A 14,158-nucleotide genomic window follows, 5' to 3' on the forward strand; every position below is an offset into this window, starting at 1 on the left:
CTCTTGATCTCTGTTCAGGTCGTGACCTCACTGTTTGTGAGTTCCAGCCCTATGTCGGGCTCCATGTGAACAGTGCAGAGCCTGCATGGGATTCTCTCTCCCTCTCTCTCTGCCCCTCTCCCGGGCTTGCTCACATACGCTCTTTTTCTCTCTCTCTAAATAAATAAACTTAAAAAAGTTTGTCTGAGTCCATGACTCCTAATGATTTTTTTTTTCTTTTTTCCTAAAGGAAGGTCATGCCTGGGAAAGTATCGACCATGCTGAGGAGCAGAGGAGTACTCCTCGTGGAAGTGGTACTACTAGCAGCTGGTTAGGAATCAGGCACCACGGAGCGTTCTGGCCTACCTGGGCATAGTTCCCGCTGCAGACCACTGCATTCCATTTGGTAATATTCACGCAGCTTGGGTGGCGGATCAGGTAATTGTCGATTCTTCCCACATACGCATCCTTGTATCCTGTCACAGAGCCGTCGATGTCGTGGAATATGGAGTTCTTATCACCATCCAGCTCACAATCTTCAAACCAGGGGCCAGGCTTCCCAAAGAAGACATTCAGAGAGACCTGCCAGCAGTGACAGACAAGGACATCACAAAATGAAGGCTTCTGCATTCCCGGCCAGCGTCCCCTGCAAGGATCCAACTGCACATCCCTTACAACTGCTTTGAGGTCAGAGCAGTTCTGAGTCACCGTTCATAGTTGTCAACCGCGGCACCCAAAGTTTTCACTTAATTATGACATGGTTCGTTGGGGGGGGCGGGGTGGAAATTACAAAGCCTTGTGGAGTTCAAGTGGCAAATGTTAAAAATATAGCTGGTGTTTCCCCTTATCTTCCACTTAAAAACTATGACCTGCTCTCCAGACAAAACTAACCTATGGTAAGAGAATCAGAACAGTTGTGGGGAAGGGAAATATGGAGCCAGGCATATTTGTTAAAAATTATAAACCTGACACTTAGGATGTGTGCATGTCCCTGTATGCAAATTATACCTTGATTAAATAAAGTCTGTTATAAATTCTATCTTCTGAGTTAGTTCATCATTTTATTTCACTCCAAATGCTTTAGCTGCTTGTTCATTTGACTCCTTCCCCCCCCCCCCCCACCAAAAAACATGTACAGTTCCAAATCAAAACAAAGGCCAAGTGTTGCCTTGGTATGCTGGGTGACCACTGAACTCACTCGAATCTGCTAGAAAGTGTATGTTACTTTCTCGTCAACGTAGACCAAACCCAGCTCAGTAATTTTTATATCAGGTAGAGTTAATTTAAAGCTTTTATTAAACATGTAGTACACAACTGCGAAGCAGGCTGCAGATTACATGTTTTATAGTCTTTAGCTGCTTCTTATTAGTGGTAAATTATTCATACTATTCAAGGGGTGCAGACACACTTTTTTTTTTTTTTTTTTGACAGAGAGAGAGAGCACAAGCAGGGTAGGAGTAGAGAGAGAGGATCCAAAGCAGGCTCTACACTGACAGCAGCAAGCCCGATATGGGGGCTCGAATTCACCAACCCTGAGATCATGACCTGAGCCAAAGTCAGACACTTAACTGACTGAGTCACCCAGGTGCCCCATCATGCTCAGATGATTTAAAGTCAAACTGAACGTCTAAATGATAAGCAATCCAATGAAAAATCACTGATGTCTGGGACACGTGGCTGGCTCTAGGTTCTTAGTCGCAGGCTTTTTTTCTCATTTCCCTTGTACATCCTGTTGTTAAACCTAAGAGAAGTCTGGGCATGTTTCCCACTTTTCAGGGAGCACAAATGTGGCAAACCATTCCCTTTACAAGCTGTTCCCAGGGCGTGAGCACCACCGGACCTCCTGGATGATGACCACCGCGTTTGCACGGCAGGGATGTTAGAAGTCGGAACTCCACAACCAACACAACACCTGATGAACTGTTTCTCAGAACGACTGTGTCATCGTCACTGCAGCTCCATGTATGGAGGTCTGTGTGCACAGCAGGTGAACACCCGGCCTCCACACTGGAGAGCTGCTCCAAAGACCGTCCTATTTATTCACGTGGGAAGCTGCCTGCTAGTGTCGCCCTCCCTCTTCCCCTGCAGTCACGCGGCCGAAAAGAGAGCCAGCCAACAAAGCTGGCATCCCAATTTGCACCTGTGCCTCTGTTTCCTGCCTCAGCCATTCTGGAAAACCAGATACAGGCTTTGGTAAACTAGCTCATGTTCTATTTTAAACTAGGCTACCACAGAGTCAGCCCATGGACGTGAATGAGAGAGGCATGAGCCACTTCCCAGTCGTGGCCGCCTGTGGAAGCGGCGAGCGAGATGGTCTGAGACTCAATCTCCACGTACCAAAGTCATTTTGGAACTGGCAAGATGGTGGAGGGAGAGGTACGTAACCTTACTGTCCTGTGTACTAACGGTACAGGGGTCACCGATGAAACTACTAAGAAAACAAACGATTCCTGTGGGCCACTGTACTGTAAACAATGATTTCTCAGTCTTCTTTGCAGTCTTCGTAAAAACGTTCCGACAGTTTTTATCCATATTTGCTTTATACCACCCCAGGACTCCTCTTCTTCCCCATCCTTTTGTCCTGTTTCCCCAAAAGAATAAGCCCCAGACAAGTAGAATACCAGGCAGAACTCAAATCGCTTCACAGATTATCACAATGAACTTCCCCAAATCCTATGTCCTCTGGTTCCTATGAAACTCTACTATCCTCAGTCCCATGCTATCACTTTAAGACACTGTCCCTTTCGAGATATCACTTGAATGTCAAAAATACCCCTGGTCACATGGGATTTCTGTTCTCACCTTGAACTCAACGGGACAGCATGCATGGAATGAGGAGTCTCTTTTGCACGTACTTCTCCTCCCAGCTGTAAAGACTGAGTACGAACACTTGGTTCGTGTGTTTGTCTCTGGGGATGTGCTACCCCTCTTGCTCCTGTCGTGGTCACCACATAGGTACCGTAAGAACATACTTACGTGTGGACCAAACTTCACGAGGGAGATGTTATTCCTGGGAGTTATCTGCCAGGGATTCTTCACAAGGAAGCCGATAGCACTGGTGTACCTATCTGGAGTTGGCACATATTTTTTGAAAGTGCACCTGGTTAGATGAATGGGCCCGTCATAAATCTGAAAGCCTCTAATTGGGAACGTCCTGTTGAAATACAAGATTGTGTTTAGTGTGCATGGGCCCATCCCTGCACCGGCACGTCACTTACAAGTTTGTTTTATAAACGCTGTTGAATATCTCATACATGCTAAGCACAATTCTAGGATACAGCGGTACCATGACAAAATCCCCGAGCAGAACGGTGGAAAAGGCAAACAGAAAAACAAGGATAATTTCAGGCAGTGAGTGTTGTGCAGGCAGAGACACGGTAATACAATAGGTTGGGTAGAAGAAAGACGCTGTTTTGGACAGAACGGAGGCCTCTCTGAAGAGGTGATTTTTGCTTCCTTGAATCAACTCAGTCGAGACCTTTTATTTGGGAACTCCTATACTTCGGTTTTGGTTCCAAAATCTCTGGCAGGAGAATAAAAGACCAATCTGTGCTTTCACAGAGAGAACCTCCTTTCAAGCCACTAAATGATAGTAATAAGATGAAATGATACACTTAAAAGCATAAAAGTGTAAATCCTCAAGGCTTACTATGTCAAAGGGGTTGGCTGGATTGAGAAATTTGGTTTATTCATTTTCCTCCTTTCTGTTCAAACACAAACTCCTTAACCTACTAATCATATATCATTAATCATAATTAAGGTACAAAACCCATAATATTCTGGATCCCTTAGGTTTCTCCCCCTGTTACATTCTTTAACGGCACTGCAGAGGATTCCTACAGCAACATCAGTTTACAACTTGGCAGTGTTTTACAGTGAAAACATACATGCCAGCAAGAAAATGAAGTAGCCTGCTTAAAAACCTATGCACCTTGATGAACGTCTAAGGATATATCCAAAATGGCTCTCTCTCATAGAAAAAGTTGTAAAGATACAGTAAAATAAACACTGGCTCCACTGACCAAGGAGGACTCTTTGTTTTCGAAAATCTTCCTTCATGAAGAAGCGATAAGAATTTTGAAACAAATCTGAAGGCCATATCGAATCAAAATTTTGTACACCTGAAACTAACATAATATTGTATGTCAACTATACTTCGATTAAAAAAGAAAAATGGAGGGGGTGGCGCCTGGGTGGCTCAGTCGATTGAGCGTCCAACTCTCGATTTTGGCTTCGCTCATGGTCTCACAGTTGTGAGATCGAGTTCCATGGCGGGCTCCACGCTGGTGGTGGGGCCTGCTTAAGATTCTCTCTGCCCCTCTCCTTCCTTTGCCCCCCCCCCCCACTCATGAGTGTGCACTCTCTCTCAAAAAAGAAAAAGAAAAAAGAAAGAGAGAGAGAGAGAGAGAAAAGAAAAAGAAAAACACTAGAGGCCAATGTCAAGTGAAAAGAATGGAATTGGGCACCATCATACTGTAGCCAAACGCTAGCCAATATACAGCTATTTTTTGTTACACATTAGAAGAGACAGCTACACCCCAATCTTGACAGGCACATCACAGCGATGAAGGCAGACTAACAGGGTTTGAATCCCACCTCAGCTACTTTTAGTAAGCTCCTCATTTATAAAGCAGGATAATAACAGTATCTACCTCACTGGGCTTTGCGAGGATTAAGTGAAGAATAAAGTATTTAGAACGGGGCCTGACACATGGCAAGCACTTAATAAACGTTAGCTATTAAAAATCCATGAAGTTTCTTCCCTCATGGCTTCCACAGTCTGACTAACAGGAGGGCTACACAGAGCGTAGCTTATAAGGGCATTCAGGATTTCCCAACAACAAGCAAAGGGGGAGTGGAACCAAGCTCACTCTTTGCCAGAGGCTAGTAAAAGCCCTTTTGCCAACACTCACCGCGCTGCCCCTCAAAGTGAGCGGTCTGTGTGGCCCATCCCCCTGACCCATCCTAGCCCAGTGCCCACCTACCGTGTATAACTTTAAGGGAACTGATGCTTGATGAATTCTGGCAGCGGGTCCAACATGAGACCTTCAGAACATGAGTTGTTCTCTGTTTTTCTCACAAGTAAAATGAGGACAATTCCAAACTGGGTCTCAGAACTGAGGTATGGGTTAATTACTTACTAGTTCCCTAAAAGCTCTAAAGTATCTTTCTGGTGCTAAGTACTATTTTAATGACTCTGTGATTATTTTGACAGAAAACATGCCAAAAGTCTACTCTGTACAGCTGAAACACTGGTAATTACACAGCCGTGGTTCGGTTTTGAGTCAGCTTTGGCATCTGTCAACTCTTATTTTCTAGGACTTTTTTCAATAAGTTATTTCCTTTTTCCAGTGGCTATTTCTGCAAACCCACCTCACAAATTGAGGCAAGAGTGACCTAACGTCATAGTTTACAGTTTGGCCACTTTCTGTGGCTCAAGAAAGAAGAAAACAAAAAAGTCAGCAGCTTATATAAGGCCTTAAGCAAGGAATGAAAAACAAGATAGTTTCCTTCGTTATATAATTAATAATGAAATCTAGAAAGTGCTTGATAGTTAATGCTCCAAAATTCCAGAGTCTACCCAGCTGTAATAGTAATGATATAATAATAATGATAATAATAATAATAGCAATAATAATAAGATAAGGTGGGGAAAACCATCACAGAGGGAAGGAACCAATGCACCCAGGATTACTGCAGAAACTTCCGATAAGGGTGAGGTTTTCATTTATTATTCAAATTTAACAGTCTACTGCTAAAGCAATGCTTACCTGTTCCTAGGTAGGGTCCGAGGCTTCTGGTCTATTCCTCCAGTGCCTACATATTTGTTCTGACCACCCTGAAAGCCATAATTCCTGCTCTCCCCAACAAAGAGAGATTCGGATACCTCCTGGCTGGAACCTTCATCACTGGGGAAGCTTCCATCACTGTTAAAATGAGAATAACCGTTACCTCCCACCTCCAGGAAATTTAAATTGGCCCTCAAATCCAGACACGCCATAACTTAAAAGCTAAAAATTTGCAAAACAGATAGGAGCTTTTTCTAATGCATATTATCAAGTCATCAAAAAGTCCTTCTAAGCTGTGAACATACCTCGTATAAATTAATACATGGTTTGCACATGCAACAGGTGACATTTCATTTAACAGCAACAATTGATTATTTTAGTCTCCAACAACAGTATTGTACATGGGGGATGAACTTGCCCTGAGTTTAACAGTTAGATGACAGTCATATTTAAGACAGTACCCAAATAACTCTTGTCTGGAGAAAAATATGTAACATTAAAAGTTCGGTTCTTAAAGATCACTGCAAAATTAGACCAGGTTCTAAGAAAGAAAATATTTAAATATTTTTTTTAATGTTTATTTATGTTTGAGAGGAGGTGGGGTGGGGAGATACAGAATCTCAAGCAGGCGCCAGGCTCTGAGCTGTCAGTGCAGAGCCTGATGCGGGGTTCAAACTCACCAGCTGTGAGATCATGACCTGAGCTGAAGTCGGACACTTAACCGACTGAGCCACCCAGGCGCCCCTAAGAAAGAAAATATTTAATATGCTCCCAACTTTTCTTCCCTTCCTCTCAAGTGTTTTCTCCTAAGCCAAAAAATATGACAGGCCAATCCTTCTACAGAATTCCAGCTATATTAACCTATGACTTTGGTGTGAATTCAAGTAATTAAGAAAAATGTATTTTGGCCCTCTAGTGGTATCAGGAAGTGGGTGCTGTTTTGTTTGTTTTTTCAACTGCCAACATAATGATAGAACAATCCATGTGTGATCAAACGCACCCCTCCCCGCCAAACACACACACACACACACACACACACACACACACACACACACACACACAAAACCAGGGCTGTTTTACCTTACAGCTTTGAAATAATCAGATAAGTGTTTTAAAAACAATTACAAACCTGGCAAAGGTCAGTCCTATTCCATTATCTGCAAATCTATGAGAAAACAGAATAAAAGAACATTTAATTTATCACCTCATGTAAGAGATAATTTCTCTCAATATTTAATTTTTGGGAAAATCCAGGAGGTTCCAACAATGTTTACTCCCCAAGACCACAAGAAAATGTTTCACTTCCCAATAACTTAAAGCACACACTCCACAGTGAAGGTAGCGTTGCTGATTACCGGCCACATGACCTTGGGTAAGGCATTCACCTTGACTCTCCCTCAGTTTTCTCACCTAGAAGTTGAACCGAGAACATAACCTTCCTCAATGGATACTTGAGGGCATTGAACATACTAATTAATGCCAACCCTTTAGGACAGTGCCTGTACACAGTAACCAGCACACAAATGTGAGCTATATTATTTTTATGACTATTTTTGAAAACAATTAGGTCATGGGATTCTCTTCCAATTTTTCAACATTAATACCCAAGCTATTTCTACAGATTTAATACAAAACTAATTTTTTGCATGATGAAAGTCAGAGGTGACAGTAAAATGCCAAGAAGCTAATGTCAGTGCCAGTCGGAAAAAAAACATGTTTTTCTAGACTCTTGAACACCAAATCTTAGCTCAACATACATCAGACTTCTAAAATTATGCAAACGGGAAAAAATTAAGATGCTTACTGCCTCAAGTCATATTAAGCCATAAGTCAACAGACTTAGTAAGGTGGAATTCACGACTTGTATTTGTAATGGCAGTGGGAGAGCAACAGAAAAACTTCTGAGTTTCCAAAAGGAAGGGAAAAAAATCCAGGTAGTTTCAAAATCTTTATTTAGCTCTCTGACATAGACGATACTTGTTATATAAAGTTAAATCCGCAACTCCTGTTCAATCTCATCAAAAAACTCTCGTGTCACCAGATGAGTTCAATTCCAATAAAAGCAACAGAAAGAACGATTCCAAACATTTGCTGCCTATGAGCGCGAGCAAACACTTCCTCAGAGCTCACCCGTCTGTTAGTAATAATAGTAACATGATTCCAGGGGTGCCCGCTGGCTCAGGTAGGAGAGCGGGTGACTCTTGATCTCGGGGTTGTGAGGTCCAGCCCCACATTGAGTGTAGAGATTACTAAACATAAATAAATTTTAAAAAATAATAATAATATAATTCCAGAAACTATCACTGTATTTTCAGCACACTGGGTTGTTTTAAATTGCCTTAAAAAAATAAACACATAGGTGCCATCAGATAATGACTTTGTAGAGAATACCTACGCTGAATTCTGAACGACAATGTCTCCCCCTCTGACCCAAGCTCCATTGTCATTATTTTTAAAAGAAATGAGCCTGTCAATTAAAGCAGCAACACGTGGCTTTTCAGGGTCCGCATCCTGATGAGGCCTAAACCTTGGAGTTTAAAAAAAAAAAGAAGAAGAAGAAAAAGGACTTTTTAAACAAGCATCGGAAATCATTTATTTTACAATTGTAAGCTTAAGTGTCAGAAGGCAGGATTTACATATGACCAAGACAAACAAAATCTTAATGCACAATTTACAACTTATTTGTATTTCAGATACTGAAAAAAAATTACATTTATTTATAGAAGTTTCCCAAGAACTGCTTTCATATTTTCTTATTGTTTTAAAGCAACTTACATTATAGAAGAGGACACTACAGAACATTCTAAGCACTAAAACCATTTCAAAACAAATAAACAAAAACCTCAGACCAGGAAATCTGGTATGTTTTCACAAATTCTTAACTACATGACACTAATATAAACACACTGAATAAATTCATCAGGTATTTTAACATACATATATGCAAACTAGAGTATTATTTGAGTTGTGTGCTAGTGAGATGTTTTAGATACAGAGATAAAACTAGTTCAATATTTAAAATGCCTAAATTTAAAACAGAGTGTATTTAATTAACTTGGCAATTACAAAGACTGAATTTTACTTCTTCTTTCTCTTCCTTCTACAACACTTACAAGGACCTTAATGAAAAGGTCAAAAAAATTGGTGTCAACCACTATATAAATCAAATAAATAATTCTATAAAGCCACCTGGTTTTTAAATGTTTGTTTATTGAAAGAGAGAGAGAGAGAATCCTAAGCAGACTCCATGCTGTCAACACAGAGGCCAACAAGGGGCTCAAACTCATGAACCATGAGATCATGACCTAAGCCGAAATCAAGAGTAGGACACTCAACTGACGAAGCCACCCAGGCGTCCCAAGGCCACCTATTTTTTAAAAAAGATCATTTCTATCTTAATTTTTACAAAGCTGGGGGGTGAGGATGGGGGAGAAACAACTAGATAATTTTCCAAAAACCAATTCAGCAGGCTGAGATTTTCAAACCACGCAGTCAGGAAATACCATTTGCACAAATGTCATTACCATAGTTGCTGGCACAGTAGATGCTATCATGGGAGAAGACGACATGCACAGAAAACAGCAAGTGAGAAGGTCCTTAGGCATGAGTGAGCTTGGCCAAGGAACAAATAAATTGGCTGGAGAGTAAGAAGCATGGGGCAGAGGACAGAGAGGTGAGCATATGCCAGGCAATGTGAGGGCCTAGGGAGAGCAGGACACAAGGCAGGTGATGGTCAAAGAGTACAAAGTTTTAGTTATACAATATAAATAAATTCTAGAGGTCTATCATACAGCACAGTGCCTTAGCTAATAATACTCTATTGTGCACTTAAAATTTGCTAAGCCAATAGATCTTAGGGTAAATGTTCTTACCACAAAAACATAAAAAATATTCTTAAATTTTTTTAATGATAACAATAAAGGAAGGTGAGAAAACTTTGGGAGATGATGGCTATGTATATGACCTTGATGGTGGTGATGGTTTCGTGGGTGTATACCTATCCCCAAACTCCCTGAGATGTATACATTAAATACACACAGCTTTTTAGATGGTAGTCATACCTCAATAAAGCAGGTGGATGGGGGAGGGGGGAGGGAGACGGACAGTCTTCAGAAACAAGGAATCAAGGAAGTGATACAACTGATTTCACTTTTTTCTTATAAACTGGTCACTCACTGCTACTTGGTGAAAGGACTGTAGAGAATGGACCATAGGAGACCAGTCTGGAAGCTTTATACCCATCCTTAGATTGTGTACATGACCCCTTACACTAAAGAGCTCTGACCTAATAGGTGAAATGTCTGAGTCTGGGCCATCACCCACTCTCTGGTAATTGCGGTTGCTGCCAAGCAGCTTCGCAGTCATTATGCAGTATCAAGCAGATGAAGAGTTCTGGAAAGAAGACTACACAATGTTCTACAAGAAAGTTAAAAAAAGAAAAAAAGGATCCTAAAGCAACACTGATTCTCTGCTGTAGCCATCTCACCTTTTCTGAAATTCCAATCCATATACATCAATTGTTGACTGCTTGCTTGGAAACCCTTTACTTCTAACCTCTTTCCCACTTGATCTGTAGGCGATAGCTAACTTTCCCAATTTTTCACCATCCTCATTCACGAGCTTTCAGCACACTTTCCAACCTCTCTTAATTGGCCTTGGCCTTAAATACTACCTGGTTTCTGTGCTCTTTCATTCCCTTAGATGAAACGTCCCAATCTGACACCAAGAGCTTTCTTGGGTTACAATTTCCCATCTTTGGATGCCAATAATTTCACATCTTGAAGACACACGGAAAGGCTCATCTGATTAATTGTTGAGTCAACTTTCCCTTTGTTGTACAGACTAAATATCTTCTGGATCCCATGAGCCTTATGTTTAATTCATGGGCTGGTTTATTACTCATTGTGTTAGTGTTTTATCATTCTTACTCATGTCTGGACTGTATGAATGTACGTGGGCATATTCTACACATGAGTTTATACAAAATTAAATATATACACCAACTGCCAAATGTCTTATTCATCTTCCATAATCAGTTCTTTCCAGTAACAACTTCTAAATGGAGTCTAATTCCCACTATGTATGCATTTATAAACTGGTAAGAGAAATAATGAAGAGCAGAGAAAAAATTACCATTATCATAATATATACACATACCCAGTAAAGAACTTCTCAGGCCATTATGGATAAATTGTTTTACTGTCAAGCCTGATTAAAGCACCAATGAATTTCTGAAATATATTTTCTCATTCATCCATTCATACACACACACACACACACACAATTTTTTAAGGCAGGGAAGAGAAAATCAATTGTGTTGTGTTTAAGCATTTTTCTGTTAATACTAAGCAAAGTACACATTACTAGTTCTACCAGTTAAAATAAACTCTTAAAAAGCAGCCGTGTCCTGTCAGCAAAGATTTCTTTGTTTTGCGAGTTAATATCCTCTTCTTGGTTCATAGTCCACTGTCATCTCTATGCTCCTTTTTCCTTTAAAGTTTATCTCCTATCTTCCCATTTCATATCTTGCTTAGCTATTAGGTGTCCAGTAACTTGTGTTTTATTTAAATAACGTCCAGAGTTTCCTGGTTTCTCAAATGTCATCTGATCATTGCTTTAAAATATTTCAGGCTCAACTTGACCTTTAAGTAGTCCTGATGAGTAATTTTACTAACTGTACTTTCTCCAGTTTTCTCCTGGCCTCGTGCCCTATTACTGTGTCGCAAAGATCTTGCCTCACACTTAAGTGGACTTACCAACCTACAGTGAGGATCCTATCTTATTCCCTTGTGAACAGTAGGGCCTGGTGTCTTTTTCTTAAATATCTATCCAAAGAGCCTATTAAACCTAGCACCCTTTAGAAACTATAAGTTGGTGGGGCGCCTGGGCGGATCAGTCTGCTAAGTGTCCAACTTTAGCTCAGGTCATGATCTTGCAGTCTGTGAGTTTGAGCCCTGTGTCATTCTCTGTGCTGACAGCTCAGAGCCTGGAGCCTGCTTCAGATTCCGTCTGTCTGTCTGTCTGCCTGTCTCTCTCTCTCTGCCCCTTCCCCACTTGCACTCTGTCTCTCTTTCTCAAAAATAAACAAACATTAAATTAAAATAATAATAGTAATAATAATAATAATAATAAAGAAACTAAGTTGGTCAATCAACTTGAAGTATAGGAAAAAAACACGTACACAGTTTCTGCTGAATAGGACTTTAAGTTGCCATCTTTTCCAGAAACTTTTATTTCCATTGGAGACATGTTATTTATTTTGGCTCTTTAGAGCACATAGAAGAACTCTGTTGAAATGTTCTCCCTATCCCAACCACATTTTGCGGTTACAAAGGGGGGCAACATAGAGCCCAGAGACGATGGGACTCTGAGACTACAAACAACTGAACCAAACTAGCTTGCTCATCAAGTTCAAGACCTTTCTCTGTGAAATACATTCCAATGCAATGTCCCATTTTGACCACTAACAATAAATTCGATAGGCCTTGGTTTTCAGGAATTACACCAAAATGTCTTAGCTTGTTTTTCAATGAATCATGTTCTATGTTAGGCCAAATGTAGACCCTGTTTTCAACACCTCTCTCTCCTTTTTCTTTCTCTTTCTGAATATCTCTCTAACATCAATTTACAATGGTGAAAAAAGGGGAAAGTATCAACTTCTCTGGCATCTCAATAATATTTTAAAACAAACAAACCAGCCACAGGACCTAGAACAGCAGGGGGAGAAAAAAAAAGTTTCCCCAAAGCCTTCCCACAAGCTTTGAAAACTTTAGTTTAAATGTGTTACTGGAGAACAGAGCATAATGACTTACAACTCAGGAAGTTTTGTTTTGGCAAGATAGGGCCAGAATGTGATGCAAAAGGATGGACTCTACCTTGCGCTGTTATCCAAACAGAGGTATTCTCTTGGGTCTGCCGCACTAGCATTGGTTGTTTTGACACCTTTGTCAATAAATAAGCCAGCCTGGAAAATATAATAAGGGACTGAAGTGAACAGGAGTCCTAAGTTATATCGATATACTTCTTATGACTCATGAAAATTACTTGTAGCTTATCACATCCACCAAAGAGAAGGGAGAGGAGCGAAGAGCAAGGCAAAGGTTTTATGAAAACAACTACCTTTCTGGATATTTTTATAATTTTATGTATTCAGTCATTCAACAAATATTTACTTGGTGCCTACCTTGTGGGAGGCACCAAGCGTGATGCATTAACAAGGAAACCATGGTCTTTGCTGTTGTTGGCATATCCAGTAGCAGGAAGACACGCAATTAAAGAAACAATTACCATCCTGTATGATAAGCAGTGATGAAGTGAGTAGATGATGCTTTAGCAGCATGTAAGAAGAGGCACCAAATGAGACCTTCCTTCTAGATGAGGAGACAGAGGATTCAGGGAAGGTCTCCTCAAAGCAGTGACCTAAAGCTGAACGATGAGGGATGGGGAGGACCGAACCACACAAAAGAATGGGTTGGGATGAAGGGTGGCGGGGCATGGGTGGGAAGCAGCTGAAAGACCCAGAGCAAAGTACTCAAGGAAATCGTTGGTACAAAAAGTCTGGAAATGAGGGAGAGCAGGGCACATCTGAGAAGAGACTTAGATGGATGAACAGGAAATGTATGGAGGAGGGGAAAGCAAGGAAGAAGGCTGAAGAGAAACAAATGGTGGACAACACAGAGTCAATGTGCTGGAGTCCATTTAACGAGACTTTTAATAAAGGCAATGTAATTAACCGCAAGTTAAGAATGAATGCTCTACCCACAGGATGGATAATGGATCAGAAAGGGAAAGGGGCAAAAAGAGAGATAAGAGATAAGGTAGGACATGACCCTGGTAATCCAGAAGAAAAACAAAGATGACAGAGACTTGGGCAGTAGTAATGGGGGAAAATGGATACGGCGAGAATTCTTTGTGAGGTAGATACTGCTTAGCAATGAACAAAACGTCTAAGGGTGAGGGAGAGGGAGCGATAAAGGTTCCTATCTTTCTGTTTGGGCAATCAGGTGGCCGGTGGTTTCATTCAGTGAGACAGAGATATGGGAATGGGTCTAGGGATACACATAAGGATTTGAGTTTTGAACACATTTTAGTGATGTGTCCCTGAGACAGCCAAATGTCAGTTGGAAATCAGACATGACTGACCTGTGCCAGATGCAGATTCGGGTGTCATGAGCAACCAAAGCAAAAGGTCAGTGTTGGTATATTTACAGCTTATCCAAAGATGACAGGTTACTGTCTGAGGACCCCAAGGGTTCTGTTTCCCTTGGCTGTAAAGTATCATTCTGGACAGTCAGTCCCAAATTAAACAATTTAAAACCTAATCATCCGCTCATTATTTAGATATGATATTCTTCTAATCAATAGAATAGATTACTACATGTACTTCTGGT

At 40.9% G+C, this 14,158-nt stretch overlaps 1 protein-coding gene across 2 annotated transcripts in view; it reads right to left on the reverse strand.

The window, feature by feature from the left end:
- CEMIP2 (cell migration inducing hyaluronidase 2) overlaps positions 1-14,158 on the reverse strand; it is an 85,450-nt gene that overhangs the window by 23,615 nt on the left and 47,677 nt on the right. The window contains exons 12-17 of one of the 2 annotated variants that reach the window (XM_047102115.1): positions 12,644-12,732; positions 8,164-8,295; positions 6,898-6,933; positions 5,751-5,906; positions 2,956-3,133; positions 346-561 (exon numbers count right to left, since the gene is read on the reverse strand). In XM_047102115.1, coding sequence (XP_046958071.1) covers positions 346-561; positions 2,956-3,133; positions 5,751-5,906; positions 6,898-6,933; positions 8,164-8,295; positions 12,644-12,732 — 807 coding nt within the window. The remainder of the gene's footprint in view (positions 1-345; positions 562-2,955; positions 3,134-5,750; positions 5,907-6,897; positions 6,934-8,163; positions 8,296-12,643; positions 12,733-14,158) is intronic. The other variant, XM_047102123.1, reaches the window with a different exon arrangement.

The sequence above is a fragment of the Lynx rufus genome, unplaced genomic scaffold, assembly GCF_022079265.1.
Source record: "Lynx rufus isolate CCGP_SWC_20201006 ecotype Redwood Valley unplaced genomic scaffold, mLynRuf1.p SCAF_10, whole genome shotgun sequence".
NCBI classification, from domain to species: domain Eukaryota; kingdom Metazoa; phylum Chordata; class Mammalia; order Carnivora; family Felidae; genus Lynx; species Lynx rufus.